General features: G+C 42.7%; 1 protein-coding gene across 2 annotated transcripts in view; it reads right to left on the reverse strand.

Moving 5' to 3' along the window:
- The window catches only part of LOC126413422 (uncharacterized), a 96,185-nt gene that overhangs the window by 52,693 nt on the left and 19,108 nt on the right, over positions 1 to 24,384 (reverse strand). For both annotated transcript variants that reach the window (XM_050083264.1, XM_050083263.1), the window contains exon 3: positions 18,996 to 19,184. In XM_050083264.1, the coding sequence (XP_049939221.1) occupies positions 18,996 to 19,172 (177 nt within the window). In that variant the 5' untranslated portion in view covers positions 19,173 to 19,184. The remainder of the gene's footprint in view (positions 1 to 18,995; positions 19,185 to 24,384) is intronic.

The raw sequence follows: 24,384 nt of genomic DNA on the forward strand, positions 1-24,384 counted from the left end.
GTAGAGGGAGCTAAAACAATGTAGCAGATGGAAGTGGCTAGCTGACCGCAAGGAAAAAGGGAGGAGTCAGCCACTCTGCAACACACTAAAACCTCCAGCCTAAAAGTTTAGACCAGAGTCCAGACACATCACAAAACTTAAAAACCCTAGACACACACGTCTCATCGTTAGCTAAAACACAAGGCAGATCCCCATCAACTTGTGCTTCTGCCCTTGCATCACGGTATAAAATGCAGTCTGTTAAAATGTGCCGGACAGAGATGTGCACACCACAAACATCACAAAACGGAGGATCCTCCCGCCTTAACAAATAGCTATGCGTCAGAGGACAGTGCCCGATCCGAAGACGTGTGAGGGCCACCTCTTCCCGCATGAGCAACCGGCAGGAGGAACGCCACAGCCGAGTGGTTGACTTGACTGATCGCAGTTTATTGGCCGTCACCGCCAGCCATTCGTCCTCCCACAACTCCATGCACTTCCTGTGGAGTGCAGCGATGACTGACTGCAAGGGGATAGGACACTGGACCACATCCTGCCCTCTGCAGGCCTCCTTGGCAGCCCGATCAGCCTGTTCATTGCCCCATATGCCGACATGACCAGGCACCCAGCAGACGGATACCTCTTTACCCTGCTGTTGGAGCAAGTACAGTTGGTCATGTATCAGCTGGACCATCTCCTCAGTCGGGTATAGGTTCTGCAGTGATTGTAAGGCACTAAGAGAATCAGAGCAGAAAAGAAATCGATCGCTCCAAACACGATGCATCTGCTCCAGTGCCTTCAGGATCGCGTGGAGCTCCGCTGCGAAAACGGTATATTCAGCAGGGAGGCGAATCCAGGTAACATGAGCAGGGAACACCACAGAACAGCCAAGGAAAGTCTCCTGTTTGGAGCCATCAGTGTAAACGACAGTGAAACCGTGATGCACATCTAAAATGTTAAACAGTGACTGGAATGTAAAATCTGGCATGCCATCCTTCTTAAAACGAGTCAAATCTAAAATAAGTTTGGGTCTCCGGAGGAGCCAAGGTGGAGATCTGCTCCAACCGCGACGTAAAACACGAAGACCAGCCATAGACATCGCACCGAGGCAATCCTGTGCGCGAATCCCATAGGGCTGCGTTGCACGTTGCCGGTTATGAAATAACCGTGCCAGAGGAGGCTGAGCAAAGGTATCGTATGCAGGTGTGTATGGTGTGGACAAAGTTTTATACGCCTGGCGTACCGTAAGTAGCCGTCGCCGCATATGAAGTGGCGGTTCACCTGCCTCTGCACAGAGGCTTGGTATGGGGCTAGTTCGGAATGCTCCAGTGGCCAACCGAAGCCCTTCATGGTGGACAACGTCCAACATCTTTAAGTAAGAAGGCCTCGCAGACCCATACACCGTGCACCCATAATCGAGCCAAGATTGCACAAGCGCCCTGTAAAACTGGAGCAGACAAGTCCTGTCAGCTCCCCACGTACTGTGGCTAAGACATTTTAAAATACTTAAAGCCTGAAGCGACCGCCGTTTCAGGTCTTTAAGACGAGGTAACCACGTGAGCCTCGAGTCAAAAATGAGCCCCAGAAACCTCACTGTGTCTGTAAAAGTAAGAATAGTGTCCCTCAACCGCAACTCAGGAAAGGTTAAAATCGAACGAGAACGGTTAAAAAGAACACATACAGACTTCTTGGTGGAAAACTGAAAACCACTCTTCTGCGCCCAGTCATCCAAACGCCTAATCGTAAGTTGCAACTGACGAGTTGTCGTTGCAAGGCTTGAAGAAGAGCAGAACAAAGAGAAATCATCCACAAACAAAGAACACTGGACAGGACTTTTCACTATGGACGTAATGCTATTAATAGCGATGGCAAAGAGAGTCACACTTAAAACGCTACCCTGAGGGACACCATTCGCCTGCTCAAAGCGATCAGACAGGACGTCACCAATTCGGTATCTAAAATATCGTGGTGAGAGGAAAGACTGAATATAAAGAGGAAGACAACCACGAAAACCCCATTCGTGAAGCTGCTCCAGGATGAGACGCCTCCAAGTGGTATCGTAGGCCTTCTCGATGTCGAAAAATACACCTAGAAGGTGATGACGGCGGAGGAAAGCTTGTTGTATAGCCGCCTCCAGGAGGGCAAGGTTATCGAAGGTGGAACAAAACCTCCTGAACCCACACTGAAAGCGACTAAGGAGTTGCCGGGATTCGAACATCCAGACAAGGTGGCGGTTGACCATCCGCTCCAAGGTCTTCCCTATGCAACTAGTGAGGGCAATACTATGGTAGCTACTTGGGCTCGTGCGGTCTTTCCCAGGTTTTAAAAAAGGGATTAAAACTGCCTCACGCCACGCGTCAGGAAAGTGACCCGACGCCCAAATGTCATTAAAAACTGCGAGGAGGAGTTCTCTGTTGTGCATTGTGAGGTGCCATAGCATACTGTAGTGGATCCTGTCGTGACCAGGGGATGTGTCACGAGCTCCAGACAATGCAGAATCCAGCTCCCACATAGAAAATGGGCAGTTGTAAACTTCATGAGAGGTGGACTGGAAGTTCAGACTACATCTCTCAGGAACCGCTCTATGGTGCTGGAAACCTGGATCCTGACTGGTTGTTGCAGTAACTGTGGCAAAATACACCGCCATAGTCTGGGCAATGTCTCGCGGATCTGTGTGGAGAGTGCCGTTAGTCATTACAGCAGCTATGGGGCACCTCCCTCCTCTGCCAGAAATTCTCCCAATGGTCTCCCACACAATGGAAATTTTGGTGGAACGATTAATGGTGTTCAGGAACGTTTGCCACGACCTCTTCTTGCTCTCACGAATAATGCGGCGACATCGTGCCCTCGTCACCCGAAAGGCTGCAAGATTCTCAGCAGTCGGCCGACACTTGAACCGACGCAGAGCCGCACGCCTGGTCCTGATTGCAGAGCGGCATTCGGCACTCCACCAAGGCACAGGTGGCCTCTTCCGGTGGCCTGTGGAATGGATGCTGCAGCGGCATGGTGGACCGTTTTGGTAATATGATCCACCCACACCTCAACATTCGCACAGTGTTCGAAGTGGGCCAACTGGCTATAAAGTGTCCAGTCAGCTCCACTGAGCACCCATCGTGGTGGTCTCCTTTCGGGCCCCACGCCATCTGGCAGGTGAATCCAGATTGGGAAATGATCACTGCCGTGCAACTCAGCAACCACTTCCCAGTGAGCACTGGCGGCAAGAGCTGGAGAGCAAAGCGAGAGATCAATGGCAGAGAATGACCCAGTCGCCGTGCAGAAATGAGTACTCTGTCCTCCATTGAGCAAGTAGGCACAGGATGACAGGAGAAGCCTCTCAATCGCTCTACCCCTGGGGCAGGTAATTGCAGAGCCCCAAAGCACATTGTGAATGAATGAATGGCTGGGGGAGCTGTGTAAGAAGGTCGGTGAGGGCCGCTTCATCAAGAGCATCATGTGGGGGCAAGTAAAGTGAACATACAGTCAATGGATGACGCACGTGCACGGACACAGCGACGGCCTGTAAAGTCGTCGTAAGAGAGAGAGGCGAGGAGTGGTAGTCCGTCCTGACGAAAATACCTACGCCTCCTCTAGCTCTCTCTCCACGCAGGTCGTCCTTTTTGTGGAGTGTATAGCCTCGTATCTCAGGGGAGTATGATGGATGGAAATACGTCTCCTGGAGACAGAGACACAGTGGTCTACCCTGAGAGAGTAGACGAAGTTCCTCCACATGCGTCCTGAACCCTTGCAAGTTCCACTGGAGTATAGGAGCCATCTATGTTGGGGGTAGCACCTTCATCCGGTCTCTCCGACGGGGCGGGGAGACCGCAGCAGGTGGAGGGGCGGGCGTGGGACGAGATGATTGCCCCACACATACATCGTACTCCATCAACTCTGGGGAAGAGTCAGATGAAGCCTCACGTAAAACAACATCTGCATGGTCAGATGGTTTACCACGGGATTTGACCCGCTGTTGCTGCTGTACAGTAGCTTTCTGTGGTTTGGTGGACTTTGGGGGAGCTGATGCGGGAGTGGTAATTCGCGCACTGGGCTTGGGAACAACCTCAGCTGTTGGAGGCACGAGGGGCTGGATCAAGTTCGCCACTGTACCTTTGTCTGCCGTTCGAGTAGGGGCTACTGGCTCTGAAACACTGGCTGCGTTGCAAGAGCACTGACAGCTGCAGGTGTTAGTGCCAACACTCACCACCTCAGTCTGCGTTGAGGCATCGACTTTTGGAGTAGGCTTCTGTACCAGGGATGCAAAAGACGTAGCAAATGTGGGAGGTTGCATTGACTCATTACCTGAAGTCAGGCCAGGTATCGACGAGTGGGCCTTAATGCCCAACAGCCGGCGCAGGCCATCCCAGACGACAGTAGAGGGAGTAAAACTGTTAAAGGAGCTTGTGAAAGAGGCCCAACAAGCTTTTTTGCTGCCTTTGATGACTCGACGACATTGCGTTCGGAGACGTTTGTAATTAATACAATTCGCCAGCGTAGGATAGCGGCGAAAGGTACGTAAAGCACGTCTTCAAGCAAGGATAGCGTCTCTGCAAGCCTCATTCCACCAGGGGACGGAAACGCGACGTGAAGAAAATGTAGTACGAGGAATGGAACGTTTGGCAGCATTGATGATAACAGCCGTGACTGTCACAGCCGAGAAAATCTTGGTCCGGGAAGGTCGCCAGGGAGGAGTAAAATCCCCTCGAACCGACGGGCAAGAGTGGTAGAATAGATCGAGAGGTCCAAGTGGGTGTAGGTATGAGTAGAGTCTGAGAGGAAAGTCGGGGCGAGGCAGACAAGATCAAGATGGTTGAAAACATCCACCAAGAGGGAGCCTCTCTGACAGGATGCAGGAGAACCCCAAAGGGGATGATGGGCATTGAAGTCGCCAAACAATAAAAACGGCGGAGGAAGCTGGGCAATCAGGTGCATCATGTCAACCCGACTAACTGCGGATGACGATGGAGTGTAGACAGTACAAACAGAAAAAGTAAAGGCAGAAAGAGTAATACGGACAGCTATTGCTTGGAGTGGGGTGATCAATGGGATGGGATGGTAATAGACATCGTCCCGAACGAGCAACAAGACCCCACCATGAGCTGGAGTACCGTCCACAGGGGTTAGGTCAGATCACTCGGAGGTATAGTGAGTAAAAGCAATACGGTCAGTTAGGGGTTACTTTGTTTCCTGGAGACCAATGACAAGCAGGCAGAGGAGCAGATGTAATTCCTCCCGATTAGATTGAATACCTCATATGTTCCAATGTAACAGAAGAGCCATCGCGAATCAGAGAAAGGGGGAACGAAACGGGTGAAAAGCTGGTCACCTCGACGGCCGTGGAGGGCCAGGTTTCGAGGGAACATCGCTACAACCGTCGGGAGGCGGATCCTGTTCCATCAAGTCATCGCCAGCTGCGGCCACATTCCTAGGTTCCACAGGAAGGGCACCATCGTCCGCCGATGACAGGCCAGCTGAGCGCCTGGCAGTAGAGCATCCCGGCAAAACTGAGGACGTCTGGGAGCAGTGACTGTCTGATGGAGCATCAGACGAAACGCGCCGGGGTGGAGAGGGGGATAAAGACTTCTTCTTTGAGGCCTTCTTGGAAGACCGATGAGTCACAGGGATGGTGGGCTGTGGGGGCTGGACCCATTGAAAGTCCTCACACTCAGGGTCCTTTTTGGAACGCCGGACCTCGGAAGCCGGGGTCCGTAACGTTTCCCCGATGGACGCTTGAGAAGAGGATCGCTTCTCAGATGGAGGAGGAGGAGGAAGGGTGGCCCCTGGGGCAGAGGGGGCAGGGGCTGCGAGGGAGGAGGAGTTGGAAGGGAGGGAGTTGGAAGGCGGAGGCATAGACCCCAGATGGGGTGGGGAGGCGGGACAGGATAGGGGTGAGGATATTGCGGAAGGAGTGGACACGTCCGAAGCAAACGACGTTGTCAACATCACGGGATGGAGGCGGTCACATTTCTTCTTGGCCTCAGAATAAGACAGACGGTCCAAGGTTTTCAATTCTTGTATCTTCTTCTCCTTCTGATATGCAGGGCAGTCGAAAGATCTAGGCGAGTGGAGGCCAGGACAATTGATACACCGAGGTGGTGGGGTGCTTGTATGTCCCTCACGAAGAGGACGTCCACAATCCCCAGAGGGGCTCAGCTTCACACCGTGATGACATGTGCCCAAAGCGCAGACATCGAAAGCATCGCATAGGAGGCGGGAAGTAAGGTCGCACTTCGCACCGGTAGCGCATCACCTTAACCTTCTCTGGGAGAACATCCCCCTCGAAGGCAAGGATAAAGGTCCCAGTATCGACGCGACGACCTTTGGGGCCGCGCTGGACTCGCCGGACGAAATGAATGCCATGGCGCTCCAGGTTGGCCCTGAGCTCCTCATCAGATTGCAGCAGGAGGTCCCGATGGAAAATAATCCTGTGTCCTATTGAGCACCATCCCCTGCATCCTATTAAGCACCAAATGTGGGACAATGGACACTGGGATGTCCCCTAGTCGGCCGCATGCCTGGAGCACCGCCAACTGTGTGGCGGAGGTGGTCTTTATGAGAATGGACCCCGAACGCATTTTACTAAGAGCCCCAATTTCTCCGAAGATATCCTCGATATGCTGTACAGAGAACATGCGCTTTGAGGTGGCGAACGTCCCCCCATAGCGGGGGAAGTATTTCGCCCCAAGCCGGTGGGCCTGTCCTTCCTCCCAGGGAGTGGCCAAGGGGGGAAAGGCAGAAGTACCAGAACCAGAGACAGAGACAGAACCTGTCCTCTTAGAAGATGCGGCTGCGGAGCGACCTGATGCATGTTGACGTTTCATCTGCGAAACGTCCGCCCCGATACCACCCACTTCGACCAGGGGCTCTCCCCACGGGTGCCACCCAGCCTCAGCAAGGGCCACCTGGCAGGATGACTGTTGTCGGGAGTCCTGATGCCCCAGGTAGACAGGCATCTACTCCTTGGCTTACGTGGGGAAGGTGCAGCTCAGGTATCGGCAGTACGATCCCTGTGTTGTCAGGGGGCTACAACCTAGAGGGTACATGATGGCCCCACCACAATGGGCTGGCTACCGTGCTGGATTTCGGATGCCATGGAAAGTCCATCATGATCGTAGGTGCAGATGGGACGCACTGTGGGCATAACTTGTGCAATCCATCAGGTGTTCAGGCCCAAATTGATGAACAGTGGGTGCAGTTACGACGCCGTTACGATGACGAGTGTCAAGGTCTTAGTGCACTGAGGACCGGTGATACACCACGTAAGGTGTCCTTCCCCAAAAGGCTCGTACTTCTGTAGAATTTTGAAAAATGGAGGTCAAACCCCTATGGGGACCATCACAATGAAGGCCGAAATGGTTGAAACTCCTTTTAGTCACCTCTTATGACAGGCAGAAATACCTCGGGCCTATTTGTACCCCGGACCCGCAGGGGAGGGGTGCGTTGTAACAGACACACACTTGAGAGTGATCCAAAGCTTGAAGTTTCTTTGAAAGCAACCGTTATAAAAGTCTCATGTCTCAGAGATTGAAGGACAAAGATGTCCGTTTGAAAAGAAGACCACGACAGAGATATACGTAGGAGGGGAAGGAAGGGTGGAAAGGGAGGGAGGTTAATGACATTTATACAAAATGGAATTCAGAATGAAAATGGGAAAGAGGAATAATAAAAACAAACAAGAATTGTGAAAAAAATTCCACAGATAATCCTGGTATGCAGACATATAAAACTTCGCGTAATTCATGTCAAATGAAAACAAACCTTGTAAGATAACTATCCTGCTCAACAGAGGAAAAAGGTGCAGCATACTGACTTCTGTCGGCCCAGTGGTTCGGCTTTCATTCTGTAGGGGCACCAATATACTGAGGTGGGCAAAGCTTCATAATAAGGATTAAGGAAGTTTCAGTACTGACACAAACACTTCTACATCTACTTTCCACAAGCCACCTTACAGTGTGTGGTAAAGCAAGCACACGATCCCAATCCACCACGCAAATGAAAATCTGTATCAACTATTACAACGTAAATATTTAGGTCTAAAGGAGGCCATTCACCAAATACAATGTAAGTACTACAATGGTTAAATATCCTTCAGTGAATGTTAATGTCATGATCATTTCAAATGATAAACAATCTAAATTCACACACACACACACACACACACACACACACACACACACAACTTATCAAGAAAGCTGCATAATTACAAACCACAGTTTTGCACAGTCACCTGGTATTCATACTGACTAAATTAGTGAGTTTATATGACGAGCAGATCAATTCATGACTTGCCACATCAGAAGTGGCTTATCTATACTCTAGCACTTAACAGTTTCCAATAACACTGCATCATGTGTGTAGTCCCTAAAAGTGTCTTGCATAGAGCCTTTATTTCCACACTGAGTAGTCGTTCCATACTTGTCTGTTCATTTGGAGTCCCTGTGGGCATTTGCTGCCGTGGTTCTTTGTTGTTGTTTTTTTATTTAGTTTGTAGTTATTGCCAACTGGTGAAGAATCATTTACAAGAAGAAAAATTGCACATCAATGAGATCGTGCAAAGGTAAAAAGTATCAAGAGATTCCAGTTGCACTGAGAATGAACTGCTCCATTTCCATGGTAGTAATGATTCCCCGGACACCCACTAAGTAACAATTTTGAGTCATATGCAACAAATGGTACAACACATCTGTTTGGTTCAACAAGGGATGAAAATTCTTCATAAACTGAAGGCCTGCAAACACACGATTTAGCAACAAATCTGAATGATTTGTGCATATGTTTCATAATTCACCTCCAGGCACAAATACAGATTATGGTGGAACAGCACATTTCTTTAATTTTTTCTACACCAAGACAAACACCAGTATCGGAGCATTCTCAATTGCACAGGCTGAAAGAACAGGGGTTTGAGGACTTTATATATCTTCATTGCTATTTGTCTGCTCTTGGCTCACATGAAAATACTGAAAATTAGTGACATTCTTGGATGAAATTGTGTCCAGCAACAGTATTCAGTTAATTTTGAGAATGTTTAATTTTAATAATAACTCTGCTAGTAACAAAGCAAAAGGTTATTCAAGACCAGAAACATTTTAGATAAATTTTGTGTATTACCCACAGCACTGACTAAAGCCATTTGTTGTCAAAAGGGCAATTATCTTAGAAACAGAACATTCTGTCCAAACAAGGTTTGCAATAAAAATATTTGTACTGTGTGACTGGTTATGTTCTGGATGTTATTGTGTACACAGGCATTACAATGGAATCTGTCTTCAACAATTAGGTGAAAGTGGCAACACATATGAAAGTATATTTGGAACAGAGACGAACTTTCTATGTTGACAATTGGTATTCAAGCCCAGACCTACCTCTTTGGTTTCCCAACCATGGAACAACCACATGTGATACTGTTCATAGAAACTAGTGCAACCTCCTACACAGAGCAAACTGAAACAAAGAGAGTCCAGTTTGGCCACTGACAATCACCCTTAATACCAGAGAAATATTCAAGACAGGACACACTGATAAAGATCGGTGAAAGAATCAAGAAACCACAATGTGATGGAGGCTTCAACTCCGGGGTAGGAGCAAGTTGACCACATTTTCAAGCTGTTAAGTAGAATAAGTAAGGAAGACTGAAGATGTACAAGTAGTTCTTTTTGCACAGGTGGCAGATAAATGTGCTCAGATTGCAAGATTTCCGTTTTCCTACAAGGACTTTTCAAAATGTTATTGACAGTCAACACTCAAAGAAAGCTACAACAATGTATAGATGCACAGTTTGAAACAGGATGTGTGTATGGATGCAGAAAATAAAATATACTACTGTGTCGTTCCATGTTTTAAGATTAAAAACTGTATTAAAAAAAATCCCAGTGCCAGTCAAAACCCAAATTTAAAAAAAGGATGAAAAACAAATACAGAAAGTTTTTTACTTTGAATCTACTCATCAGGTGAACAGGTTAACTTCTGCACTGAAACACACAAATGTCAAAAATTTCAGACAATTTTATATTTGTTTGGTATATGACATACAATAATTAGTGGTATACAATGCATCAATGAATCAAAGTCTTGCATAATTGTCTATTTCTGACAAGTAACTGTCATTCAGACACCAATAAAATATGTTTAGAAAACTTGATTATTTCCATTTTGAAAGTTGCCTAGGGAAATTTTTATTGGAGCTAAAATTGCTAGAAATGTAATAAATTTTCAAATAGTTTTATGGCACATAGATATCTTCTGTTGAAAGTTTTTTTTTTTTTTTTTGCAGGAAAGTTACTGCATTGGTACAGATTAAGAATAATAGTTTGACACTTTAAATTGTGCAGCATTTATTTCGATTATGTATACAAAACTAAAATTTAAACATCACTGTTGTTAAAGATTTACACCAAATAAATTAACAAACAATGGAGCTGATACCCCTCAGTACACAAGTAACGGGTCAGAATACTGTTGCGGAAACAATGGAAAAAAAGCATGCCAAATTTAAACGAATGTAAAATCCCAAAATTAATGATCTTTTACAGAAGCTCTAAATTTAGTTGGTTGTTTTTGGGGAAGGAGACCAGACAGCGAGGTAATCGGTCTCATCGGATTAGGGAAGGACGGGGAAGGAAGTTGGCCGTGCCCTTTGAAAGGAATCATCCCGGCATTTGCCTGGAGTGATTTAGGGAAATCACGGAAAACCTAAATCAGGATGGCCGGACGCGGGATTGAACCGTCGTCCTCCCGAATGCGAGTCCAGTGTCTAACCACTGCGCCACCTCGCTCGGTCGAAATTTAGTGCAGACTTCATTATGAGATGATTATAATAGTTTCCACAATGAAACTGTCTCAAAACATAGCACAAAATCCAAAGATATTCTAGTCCTACTTAAAGTATGCTAGCGGCACAACAGAATAAATGCCTTCTCTCTGCAATGGCAATGGAAACACTACTGATGCCAGTGCTACTAAAGCAAAGTTACTAAATGCAGCCTTCCACAATTCCTTCACCACAGAAGACTAAGTAAATATTGCAGAATTCAAGTCAAGAACAGCTGCCAACATAAGTTACTTAAAAGTATGTATCCTAAGATAGTGAAGCAATTTAAATCACTTAACAAAGGCAAGTCTTCTGGTTCAGACTGTACACCAATTAGATATGCTGATGCAGTATCTCCATACTTAATCATATACAGCCACTTGCTCACGAAAAATCCATACCAAAAGACTGCAAAGTTACACAGGTCACACTAATATTCAAAAAAGGCAATAGGAGTAATCCTATAAATTACTGGCACATATCATTAACATCAATATGCAGCAGGATTTTGGAACATATACTGTTTCAATTACCTCAAAGAGAACAGTCTATTGACACACAGTCAACACAGATTTAGGAACAGGGCATATACGCGGACAAGGAAAAAAATTCCTGGATCTCCCAGTTAAAAATACATTTTCTCCCGGTGAAAATACTCCTTTTGCATGTTAAGTGACAGTATACTTTCTGTTGCAACTGTAAACCTTACCAATCCTTTGACTGGATATGGTTTTATACAGCAGTGTAGAATTTCTCAGTACTTTAGAAAACGAAACTCTGGAGAAGTAACATGTTTTGGAAAGATCTTCGATGTGCAGCAACATGTAAACCGCATGTTTTCGCATTACGAAAGTATAAATTCAAATTCAACCAAAAGGAAAAGCTAATGATTTAAGTTAATATACATAGTGTTACTGCAAGAAAAGCAAAGCTCTCACATATAATGTTGATCTGTTTAGCGCATGTTTCACTTTAAGACACATCACACAAATATACCAGTAAAATTTTTAACACCGACAAATCTCTGATCTTCTGGGCTCGAAATTCTTCCAAATGGCTCGTCATCAAAGAGTTGATTTTTGAATGAGAGATTCATTTCAAATAAATTTACTGCTTCAGCAGGAAAGATTAAGAAATTCATCGTACATTCTCACACATAGTTCATCTTGCGTAAAAGGAAATTTACCTGGAAAACAATGGTTTTTGACTCACAATTCCCAATATTTTCCTGTGACCTGTCGAAAATAGATTCATTTCAGCAGTGTCAGAGAGAGCCAGATAAGAGGCATCACTGTACTTACGCAGCTACGGCGACGTAAGAAGCCAGTATGTTCGTACATGTAAAACATTAGAAGATCTTTCTTACATTTTGTCATAAAAGAAACAAGACGTTAGAGGATACTCCAAGAGCGTCGGAATTTCATGAACCATACTAAAATGCATAGTTCGCCTTAAAGCGCGCATTCGTATGTCCAGATTCCCAATGACGTAGGCTTCAACCTGATATTAAGCTTTTCAGCGTGGTTTTCGGGACAGAAATTTTCTTGGAGTACCAGTACTGTTTGGTTCTTTATTATGGCATTGTGCCATACCTGCTAGAAGATGAAAATTTGCACTTGAAATGCAGCAAACAGTTGAAACTAGCCAATAATGTGGAATTAAACACTTCATTTCAAATAAATTTACTGTTTCAGCAGGAAAGCTTAATAAAAGCCAAATTTCTTTAGCAAACCAACAAAAATAACTTTATTGTTCTGCAAGGCAATTAATGCTTGACTGTCAGAAAGGTGGAAATAAAACAAAATCTGAAACTACTAACATATTTTAGCCTTCCATAATTATGTGAATGTATTTTAATTCACTTGATAGCTCCAAGCCACAGAAATCCATCTTGTTTTCATCTGATGGGAAAGCAGTAAAAGAAAAGGAGACAGAAAAATCACTAAATGTAAACATGGGTCACGTGGAGACTCTCCCCCCCCCACTGTAACTCAGACCGCTCTGCACATCAGAACATAGTAATAAAAAAAAAAAAAAAAAAAAAAAAAAAAAAAAAAAAAAAAAAAAAAAAAAAAACCCGCAATTGATACTGGATAGGATTATTTTTAACCTGGAGAACAAGAAGTCCTCAGAAAATCTGGAGTCTTTATTGCCTATTAGCTAGTAACTTGCTCTTCTGTGTGACATAAAATTAAATATAGGATACCCAAACCCTAATGAAAAAGCAGTTAATACAAATAGTACCCAAGACTGGTGTAGTTTCTCGATCTGATTACATCTATTTTGTCATTGTGTGCTACATAAAATTGTTGCAGCAATTGTAACACACAGCAAATAAGTGAGACTGTTTTGGCAATAATGATCATTTTTATAGTATGAGAATATAATTCACGGAGTACAAATACAAAATACCTATTTGGCCTAATACAAACAAAAAGCTTTATGTTAGGAAATAGTTTAATATTTCATTCATACACTCCAGATTCTCATGCAAGAGACCAAAAAGTAGTAGAATCAACAAAATAAACAAGCAGCAGTTGGCGTTTACCGGTTCGGCTTTATTCCGCTCAGCTCGTATAGCCCCGTCCCGTTTTGTCTGCAGGAAAGTTCATTAGTTCATTTCTAGATGTGACGAGGATTCCCCTGGCAGAAACACCACATACACTACGCACGCATTCAAAAATCAACTTATAATTCATTCAGAAATCAACATAGAATGTGTTCAAAAACGTCAAAAAACCAGCAGGGGTGTGTTTCAAAATCTTACGAATAATCAATAGACCAACATATGCTGGATGCTAGGTGCTTTGTGAAACAAGATTTTTTTCTTCAAGAATATGAATTTGACCCCTCCCCCGAAATTGCCTCGGTTGCCCCCCCCCCCCCACTAGATCCAGGTCCGCTGTGAACTTGTGAATCTGGCAGCTTGGGTGCACCAGTAAAATTTTTCCGAGTACCCCATGCAGCTGGTTGCTGCTTCCACAGCCAACAGCCACTTTTTTGTAACCAGAAGTAGGAGAAAAAATTACTCATAGGCGACTCAACTGCGTGTGTGCATGAGCCCGCTTGTAACAGCATAAATGACTAATGTAAACTGTTGTGACATCACGCTCATCGGAGGCAATTTGTTGTTATGAAGCATTTTATAGTCTTGCTAAAGCCTTTGACACATTTTGTTGTTGGCAGATGCTTGTACATGCACTGTATTATTTTATATGGCACATTTCCTTTGCAATTTAAGTTGTATTTTCATTTTTTTCTCTCATTCATGTTTTAATGCTGCAGTATTATTCTGCAGTAGAGGGATACAGTAATATCCTTTGTTAGATTATCGGTTCTTACCAATCAAAATTACAAAAATTTAACTGAAAACTAAAACAACAAAGAATTCCCGAAGTTCTAAAAAATTCCAAGGTTTGTCCCATATCTACCGGGTCATATACACCCTGAGGAAACATCGTCTCATGAAACACAAATAGCTCTTTACCGATTTGAAGTGCCAAGTGTTACTGACAAAGGATTTCAAATAGATTCCCAATTTTTGGATTTCCAGGAGGCTTTTGACGCTGTACCTCACAAGTGGCTTGTAATCAAATTGTGTGCTTATGCAAATCCTCTCAGTTATGCGGCTGGATTTGTGATTCCCTGTCACAGTAGTAACATTTCATAGTGGTTTCACTGTATAGTCAGGAATCCACTACACACAGGAGGTGACCATACGGCTAGCAGGGGCTGTGTCATGTGGACTGTTCAGTTTTCTAGGTTAGAGGTCTCCGGTAAACACAAAAAGGGCTTCAGTCACAAAGGGTGCAGGCCGAACACAGGAAGAATGTAGATCCAGAAACCATCGGTATAACAATCGCAAATTTCGTAGCTGTGTTGGGAAGTACCAGAGCTCTGAGCGCTAATAGGAAGCACTGGTGCTCAAATTGTTATGGGCACTGAAAGCTGGCTAAAGCCAGAGATAAGTTCAGCCAAAATTTTTGTGAAGAACCGAATGGTGTTCCGAAAAGGATAGGCTAAACACAGTTGGCGGGGACGTGTTTTTTGTTGTTCGTAGTAGTTTACCTTGTCGCAAAATTGAAGTAGACAGTTCCCGTGAGTTAGTATGGGCAGAGGTCATTCTTGGCGACCTGAATTGAATAATAACTGGATCCTTTTACTGACCTCCCAATTCATATAATGCAATTCCTGAAAGGTTCAAAGTAAACTTGAGTTTGACTTCAAACACGTACCTGACTCATACAATTATAAATGGTGACAACTTTAATTTACACTCGATAGGTTGGCAAAAATACACGTTTAATTCCGGAGCTAGGCATAAAACATCATCCGAAATTGTGCTAAATGCATTCTCTGAAAATTATTTCAAGCAGTTAGTTCATGAGGCCACGCGAATAGTAAACGTTTGTGAAAACACACTTGAACAAATAATCCGAGATAATAAAGAGCATCAAAACATATACAGGAACTGGTGAACACGGGGTTGTCGTAGCGAGATTGAGTATTGTAACCCACAAATCCTCCAAAAATAAATGAAAAATGTACCTATTCAAAAAGCAGATAAAAATTCACTTGATGCCTTCCTGAGAGATGATCTCCACTCCTTCCAAATTAACAATGTAGGTGTAGACCAGATGTGGTTTGAATGCAAAGAAATATTATCGGTAGCAATTGAGAGATTTATACCAAATAAATTAACAAACAACGAAGCTGATCATCCTTGGTACACAAAATGGATCAGAACGTTGTTGCAGAAACAATGAAAAAACATGCCAAATTTAAACAGACGCAAAATCTCTAAGATTCGCAATATTTTATAGAAGCTCAAAATTTAGCACGGACTTCAACGTGAGATGCTTATAATAGTTTCCACAACAAAACTGTCTCAAAACCTGGAAGAAAGTTAAAAGAGATTTTGGTTGTATGTGAAGTATGCTAGTGGCAAGACACAGTCAATACCTTCTCTGCACGACAGTAATGGAGATACTATCAAAGACAGTGCTGCCAAAGCAGAAATACTAAACACAGTGTTCTGAAATTCCTTCACCAAAGGAGATGAGGTAAATATTCCAGAATTCGAATCAAGAACAGCTGCCAACATGAGTAACATAGAAGTAGATATCCTCGGAGTAGTGAAGCAACTTAAATCACTTAAAAGCAAGTCTTCCTGTCCAGATTGTATACCAGTTAGGTTCCCTGCAGAGTATGCTGATACAATAGCTCCATACTTTATCATTTACACTCATTTGCTCGATGAAAGATCCATACCTGAAGACTGGAAAATTGCACAGGTCACACCAATATTCAAGAAAGGTAGTAGGAGTAATCCACTAAATTACAGGTCCATATCATTAACGTCAATATGCAGCAGGAGTTTGGAACATATATTGTGTTTGAACATTATCAACTACATCGAAGAAAATTATCTATTGACACACAGTCATCATCACGGATTTAGAAAGCATAGTTCTTGTGAAACACAACTAGCTCTTTACTTGCACTAAGAGTTGAGTGCTATTGACAAGCGATATCAAACTGATTTCGTATTTTTGGATTTCCGGAAGGCTTTTGACACTGTACCACACAAGCAGCTTGTAATGAAATTGTGTGCTTATGGAATATAGTCTTGGTTATGTGACTGGATTTGTGATATGCTGTCAGAGAGGTCACAGTTCGTAGTAACTGATGGAAAGTCATTGTGTAAAACAGAAGCGATTTATAGCATTCTCAAAGGTAGTGCTATATGCCCTTTGCTGTTCCTTATCTATGTACATGATTTGGGAGACAATCCAAACAGCCCGACTGAGACTCGAACTCGGGACCTTTGCCTTTCGTGGGCAAGTGCTCTACCAACTGAGCTACCGAAGCACGACTCACCCCGGTACTCACAGCTTTACTTTTGCCAGTACCTCGTCTCCTACCTTCCAAACTTTACAGAAGCTCTCCTGCGAACCGGGCGTGAGTCGTGCTTCGGTAGCTCAGTTGGTAGAGCACTTGCCCGTGAAAGGCAAAGGTCCCGAGTTCGAGTCTCAGTCGGGCACACAGTTTTAATCTGCCAGGAAGTTTCATATCAGCGCACACTCCGCTGCAGAGTGAAAATCTCATTCTGGAAACATCCCCCAGGCTGTGGCTAAGCCATGTCTCCGCAATATCCTTTCTTTCAGGAGTGCTAGTTCTGCAAGGTTCGCAGGAGAGCTTCTGTAAAGTTTGGAAGGTAGGAGACAAAGTACTGGCAGAAGTAAAGCTGTGAGTACCAGGCGCGAGTCGTGCTTCGGTAGCTCAGTTGGTAGAGCACTTGCCCGCGAAAGGCAAAGGTCCCGAGTTCGAGTCTCGGTCGGGCACACAGTTTTAATCTGCCAGGAAGTTTCATATCAGCGCACACTCCGCTGCAGAGTGAAAATCTCATTCTGGAAACATCCCCCAGGCTGTGGCTAAGCCATGTCTCCGCAATATCCTTTCTTTCAGGAGTGCTAGTTCTGCAAGGTTCGCAGGAGAGCTTCTGTAAAGTTTGGAAGGTAGGAGACGAGGTACTGGCAGAAGTAGAGCTGTGAGTACCGGGCGCGAGTCGTGCTTCGGTAGCTCAGTTGGTAGAGCACTTGCCCACGAAAGGCAAAGGTCCCGAGTTCGAGTCTCGGTCGGGCACACAGTTTTAATCTGCCAGGAAGTTTCATATCAGCGCACACTCCGCTGCAGAGTGAAAATCTCATTCTGGATACCTTACACAATCCCTGATTTAAGCTTTATAAGAAATGACCAAACACAAAGCAACAAACGGAAGAGCCACTGTACCCTATAGAAAATGCTCAGTACAAGGGAAGGTAGGTCATGGGTGTAACTCAGTCCCAGTGCACGGATTTTGCAAACAACTAGACAGATTGCCGATAACAATGGGGCCAACACAACAAGGGACAAGACAAACTGCAGTAGTTTAAGGGTTAATTATTACTAGCTACCTAATAACATTTATGTTCCTTGAGATCACAGGAGAAGCCTTGTACCCCACCTGAGCACAATGCACCATTTGATGGTGATACAATGGTTGGACATAAGGGGGAAGAAAAGGGTTTGAGAATTATTTAGGGACTGATGTGTCCTTTCATTAAGCAGTAAACCTGTACAACATGGTTGATATTTGTCGAATATTTGCTGCATTCTTCATACTATTATTAAATAGGCTATGCGCAAGATCACTGTGACTGGTACCATCACCGCTATGGGACCCACCACTACAGTTGTTCTGCTATATACCAACAGCTTCATGCATGCAAGTTTCAAACCAATCACAATAGAGAAAAAATCTGACTTTGATGATTTAAAAACTGTCAATTACTGAACTAGACTATTTACCAGCTACCACACAGAGGTGCTGCCAACATAGCAGGCATCTGCTAAAACCGTTTTTACATGGGATAACACAGGACAAAAAAATTATACAGAAAATAAGATACATTTCACCATATTTTACAGTGCACTATGGTGGGCACACACATACAAGTTGTGATTTCAAATCAAGGTTAACTGAGAAAAGATACTTATGCACTACAATAATTTAAGATTAAATTATGTAAAGATGCACAATGAATTTAAAAAATGCAACTCTGCCCAAGTAATTGATTTTATGGATAAACGTAACAGAAGTACAGTGCGGATCTTCTGTGTATTTCACTTACAAGGCATGAATGTATCTTATACTACAATGTTTTGTTTTTGCATTATTAATGTACCACTTATATCCTACAAGCTCAAAGTGAAGAGCATGAAATGGGCTAACTATTAATAGATTAATGTCCAATACTACAAACCCTTTCAACAAACTCTAATCTACAAAATTTTTCTTTTCCTGGTCCATGTGTTTTACCACAGGAAAAATGTTCTACATTTTTAGCAAAATGCGAAGTTCCTGTTTAGTTACATGTAGTAATAGTAATTTAAGACTGAAAATTTTGATGGAAATATGCCAAAATTGCGCTATATCTCTTACGTTAACTGAAAACTAATTCCCTATCAATAAAAATTCAGACAATATATAATTGCATTAAATGGCTTCAGTAATATTTGTGTTACTTCAGTTACTACAAGAGATATTACAATCAGCAAAATGCTCCTCTTGCTTCCACAAGAAACTGATATCATTTTCACCAGTTTTTCTGTGGTGTCACAGATGCCACACTTCACAGCAGAAAAGTTTAGTTTCCAGTATACCTACCTTGCTCTTGCTAGAAGAAAGAGTAAGGAGATCGTCAGACAAGTCCAAGGTATCTCTTTGCAGAAGACTGAAGATGTAGCGGGTATAAACCACTGCATCAATGCCACGAGCTTCAAGCTGCTCGTCAAGCCAGTCCTGGACAGTAGAGGGCATTGACACCAGCTGTGGATACTTCATGCTACTCTAATCCTGAAAATGAATATATACAGTAGCATTATACTGATGAGAACGTAGTGCCTGTGTTAAAAAAGAAAAATTGTAAGTTTAGTGTGCGTGAGTGTGTGTGTGTGTGTGTGTGTGTGTGTGTGTGTGTGTGTGTGGCGGAGGGGGGGGGGGGGGGTGCAGTGCATTTAGCATGGGTTGGCTACTCCACAACATGTTCATTATAGGTGAGTTATGCACAGATCTGGGGCCTCATTGCAAGAATGTATCAAAATTATATGCACTCCTTTATAAACTGAGAAGTGAGTTCATTCAAAGCCCTATGCAGTCAAATGAAGCCCAAAACCTTAGTACAATATAAATGTAACAATACAGTCTCAGGCTTTTAGAAGGTTTACTAAATCACACTTTACATACAAAACAAAATATGAAAAGCTATGTAATTTCAGGATGTATGCAGCCAATTCAAGGACAAGGCAGTGAGTTTTATGAACTGGGTAGTAGATACATTAAGCTGCAAAAGCATATTTTGTATTGCTTCAACCCACAAGGTCAGAGATTAAAATTTGTGGGATATGTGACTACCGGAGGCAGTGAAGAAAGAAGATTCCTTGTTAGAAAGAAACCTGTGTGAGTATGAAGCTCAGGAACAATTTAAAAGTGCTTAGTCATTGGTGAATTGAAACAGGAATTTATGGATGGAGAGGGGAGGGTGGGGACGACATAGCAATCATGCCTTCAAGGTACTGACAAAAGTATTTAAGAATATTATGCAGCCAATCAGCTTCGAGCAATGCACTGTCAACAAGTTAGTATTAGTCAGCACTATGTAACCATGAGGGTGACACTTAATTCAGTAGTTGCACACTATAAAAAACACTAAAGGTTATGGACAGGGTTACTGTTGTTGTTAACACCTAACATATTGTAGACTTGAAAAACCAAGACAGTGATGAAAAACAGGAGTCTTCAGCTGGGACAAAAATTAATCACAGGATGCACAATATAAAAGAGACCATCACATTAAATTTATTGTCTTTGCCAGATCTCAAATAAACCTTTGCCTACAGAACTAACTTAGACCTTGTGCTACATTAGGGGTCAGCCTGTCATCACAATGCTCCTGACACATTCACTGGCTTCATCACCTCACAACGAAACTATCACCTCCTAACCTAAACCTTTGGATACACTGCAAACCTGTCAGTCATCATAACCTTCACTTGAAAAAATAACACCAACAATGTGAAAGCAGGATGACAGCAATGGACACAACAGACAATTATTTTATATATTATTTAGGGAAACCAACACAGAACTGAAGCACACATTTTTAAGGTACTTCAAAGACATGAATTACTAATGGTGACTGTCACGATAACAATAAACTTAACAGGTTACAAAAACTACAAAACCTAAAGCAATGAAATACAACCTAATCAAAAAATCATAAGGGTGGTGATTTCTCTCATTCATTATATAATGTAGATACCATCAAAGAGAACCTCAGATAATGTGGAATGAGTCAATGTATGTGTCAACAGACAACAATGAAATTGTAGAAACCACCTGTGCACAACAAATTAATAAAAAATGTCCATGCTCATTTTGTTTCTCTAAATCTGAAAAGGAGGAATAAATGTACTTTACAAGATTTGCACAGTATATGCTTGACAAAAAAAAAAAAAAAGTTATATCCACTGCCTCTCATCAAACAGTGCTTGAAGAAGGGGTATACAATGAAAATGTTCAGAGATAGCTTTAACTCTTAATGCTTCAGAACGATTGAAAACCAGCAAGTAAAGTTACACTAATTCCAATCTTTTCTCTTTAGCGTTCAATCCTGAGCTTGGGTTACACCATTCCCCTCTTCCGTGTGCCTTACTCTTCATTTCTGTGTATGTACTGCCTCCCACATCATAATATGCTGCATGTATGACGTCCCTTAGAATTCTTTCCCTCAATAGTTCCTTCTGCTACAGGTCCAATGGCGTTGTTGGGTCTCAAAATGTGTCCTACAAGTTTTGTCTCTTCTTTGGACATGTCTTTTTTCTTGTGTTCCTCTCAGCACCTCTTCACTGGAAAATGTCTCTCCAGCTGCTCATCCTTCTCCTCACCCTACCCCTCCTCATCCTGTAGCACCAAATCTTCAAGGCTTATAACCGTCAACTCTCTTGTTTTCCGACTGTCCAAGATACACACAAGTGTAGGGCCACACTCCAAACAAATATTTTCACAATCTGTTTCCTTATTTCTAGACTGATGTTCTCGCTTAGAATAAGTTCTTTCTCAAATTAATGTAATTTTGGCATACTGTATTCTGCTTACAATTTCTTTCCTATTTCTACCATACTTTATGATCCTCCTTCCCAAATAAGTAAATTCCTCCGTTATTTTTAGCCCTTCTATTCCAATTTTTATTCTTACAGGTTCGTATTCTTCTTAGTACTTTGTACCATCACTTTAGTCTTTTGCTCATTTATTCTCATACCATACTGATTACAGAAAATCCTTTCCATCATGCTCCTGTAGAACATATTTCGTCTCTGTATCACAGCAATATTACCTGCATAACACAGCAAGTCTGTATTCTGCCCATTAATTTTGATATCCACCTCAGCAGTTTCACAAACTCTGTCTACAGCTTCCTGGATGTGAGCACTGAATATAAGACCAGAAAGAGCACATCCCTGTCTCACACCTTTTCTAATTCTGCTTCTTTCTCCTGACGAAAATTCCGAATCACAGCCACATCGTTCTTACAGAAGCTGTGTATCACCTGAATATATCTGTACTTCAGACCTGCTTTCTTCAGCACTCTGAACATCTCTTACCAGACAACACTACCAAATGCACTTTTCCAGGTCTAGAAAGGCAATAGAAATTGGTTTCTTTTTCTGTATTAGCTTTTCAATAAGAAGCCTAAGTTTCAGAATCACTTCTCTTGGTCATAACCCTCTCTGAATCCAAACTGATCTTCACTCAACCCGTCCTCTGCCTTCACATCAACTCTCCAGAATTATCTTTGAGAAGTTTTGATGCATGCAGTATTAGGCTTAAGGTTCAATACTGTTCACATTCTGTAGCAACTGCCTATTACTACTATCTATTTACAGTGTAAAAGACAGTGACACGTAGCTTTTAACCCTTTCACTGCTACAAGCAGGCTTGCAACAGGCTGTGCCAAGTATAGTGACATTAACCATACAACCATCAAAGCAGGGACAAAAATTGGCCGTACATTTTTCTTTGATTAAATTTCATTTGGCAACCTCGAATGTGAGTTTTACAGTGCCCTATTGAGAGTCTAATTGTTGAGTTTCATTTTCATTGTTGATTACTAACCATTATTAGTAGTAGTTTGCTTTTCTTGTAAAATAGATTTTTTACAACGAGTTATAGAGTGTTGGACGATGCAGAAATTATTGCTGGACTTTATAAAGCTCGACACAAATATTTTACAAGTCCTGCTAGAGTATATCTTGCAGAAGCACCAAGGCACTGTAAAACGGATTTTGCCAAAATAGTCTGAATATCAGGGAAGAACTACTGCTAGGAAAGTAATATGTATATGTGATTCATTCAAGAAATTTTTCACTCCTAAAATAGAACACAAATTGTTGACCATATAAATGAGGAAGCTAAAAAAAAGAAAACTTATTTCCTGCTAGTGTTTTTGAAATATATGCTTTGATGGGAATTTCCCAGGACACCAATATTTCCATTATCTGATATATGGTCAACATTTATTAGGAAGAGCCACATATGGAGGAAGTCTAAGAAAGACAAATGTGTATCAGCTATTGAAAATTCTTTGCTTTGACGATACAGATAGCAACGCAGAAAGACTGTGGAAGTGACAAATCTGCACTGCTGCGTGAAGCACTTTAAGAACTGAATGAAATATTTCCCAGGTACTTCAGAATCTCACTGATGAAATGCTATGTCTTTTCAGAGGTCTTTGTCATTTTAAAGTTTTCCTTAAAGACAAACCTGGAAAATATGGTATATTAATTAGAATTCTTAGCAGTGTTACTGAAAAATACATAATAAAAATGGGAGTGTATGCTGGAAAAGACAGTAGACCTGCCTGTGAATGAGGTCCTCTTGAGACTGTGAAAAGGCTGGTGGAGCCAATAGAGAATACAGGCTACAATATCACAACTTCCCCACTTCTGTGGAATTGGCAGACATTCTGTATGAAGATTACAAACTTACACTGGTTGGGACACACAAATCCAACAAAAAACACATACTGCAAGAACTTAAGAAAACAGCAAGTAGAGAGCTGTATTCCTCCAAACTTGCATTCACAGGTCAATCTACTAAGAAGCCTCCAGTAACAATTGCCTCTTACATCACAAAGGGGAAGAAAAAATCTGTTGATGTTGCCAATACATCATCATGATGCAGAAGTAGTAGTTGGTACACCAGAAAAGAAAACCCATATAAATCTATACTATAATTCCACTAAGGGAGAAGTGGATGCCAAAGATCAAATTGCTAGGACATGCTCAACAAAAAGGTGTATAAGAAGATGGCCACTGTCAATGTTCTACAGCCTACTTGACACAGCTGCAGTAAACTCATACACACTGTTCAAGATGAACAAAAGGAAATCAAATGCCAGAAAACTGTATCTCCAGGAATTAGCCCCTGAACTTCTGAAACCATATGTAGAAGAGTGATCCAAGGACCTGAAAGGATTCTAGTTCCCTATTATTTGCAAGAAGAGGGAGATCCTTGGATAGAAACTAGAGGTTACCATAACTGCTGCAAATGAGGAACCAACTAGGAAAGCAAGATGCTACGTATGCTTGAAGAATGCAAATAACCCAAGCCAGAGACAAAAATCACGAAAACCAAGTTAACATGTGGAACCTATGGTCTCTATGTTAAGAGTCATTCAGACTCAACCATTCTGTGTGTAGGAGGTAAACGTCATTTGTAAATGACAGTATTCTCTCCAAGAGACAAGCTCCCCCCCCCCCCCCCCCCCCCAATGCACCATAACCTATATTTGTCCAAGTGTGTGTATTTTGAAACTTTCCATAAAGGAGGAAACTGTATTATTCAGTTATGAGATCAAAGAGTGCATTGTAACTCTGGACAGCCTGTGTATTTAAGTACATACTTTATGTTCCTAGATTTGACCACTGTTGGTTGTTACCAATGTGTTCAAAAAGTTATGTTTTCCATTATGTTGTCAATATTTCCCATTAAACTG

Source organism: Schistocerca serialis, chromosome 1 (assembly GCF_023864345.2).
Source record: "Schistocerca serialis cubense isolate TAMUIC-IGC-003099 chromosome 1, iqSchSeri2.2, whole genome shotgun sequence".
In the NCBI taxonomy this organism is placed as follows: Eukaryota; Metazoa; Arthropoda; class Insecta; order Orthoptera; family Acrididae; genus Schistocerca; species Schistocerca serialis.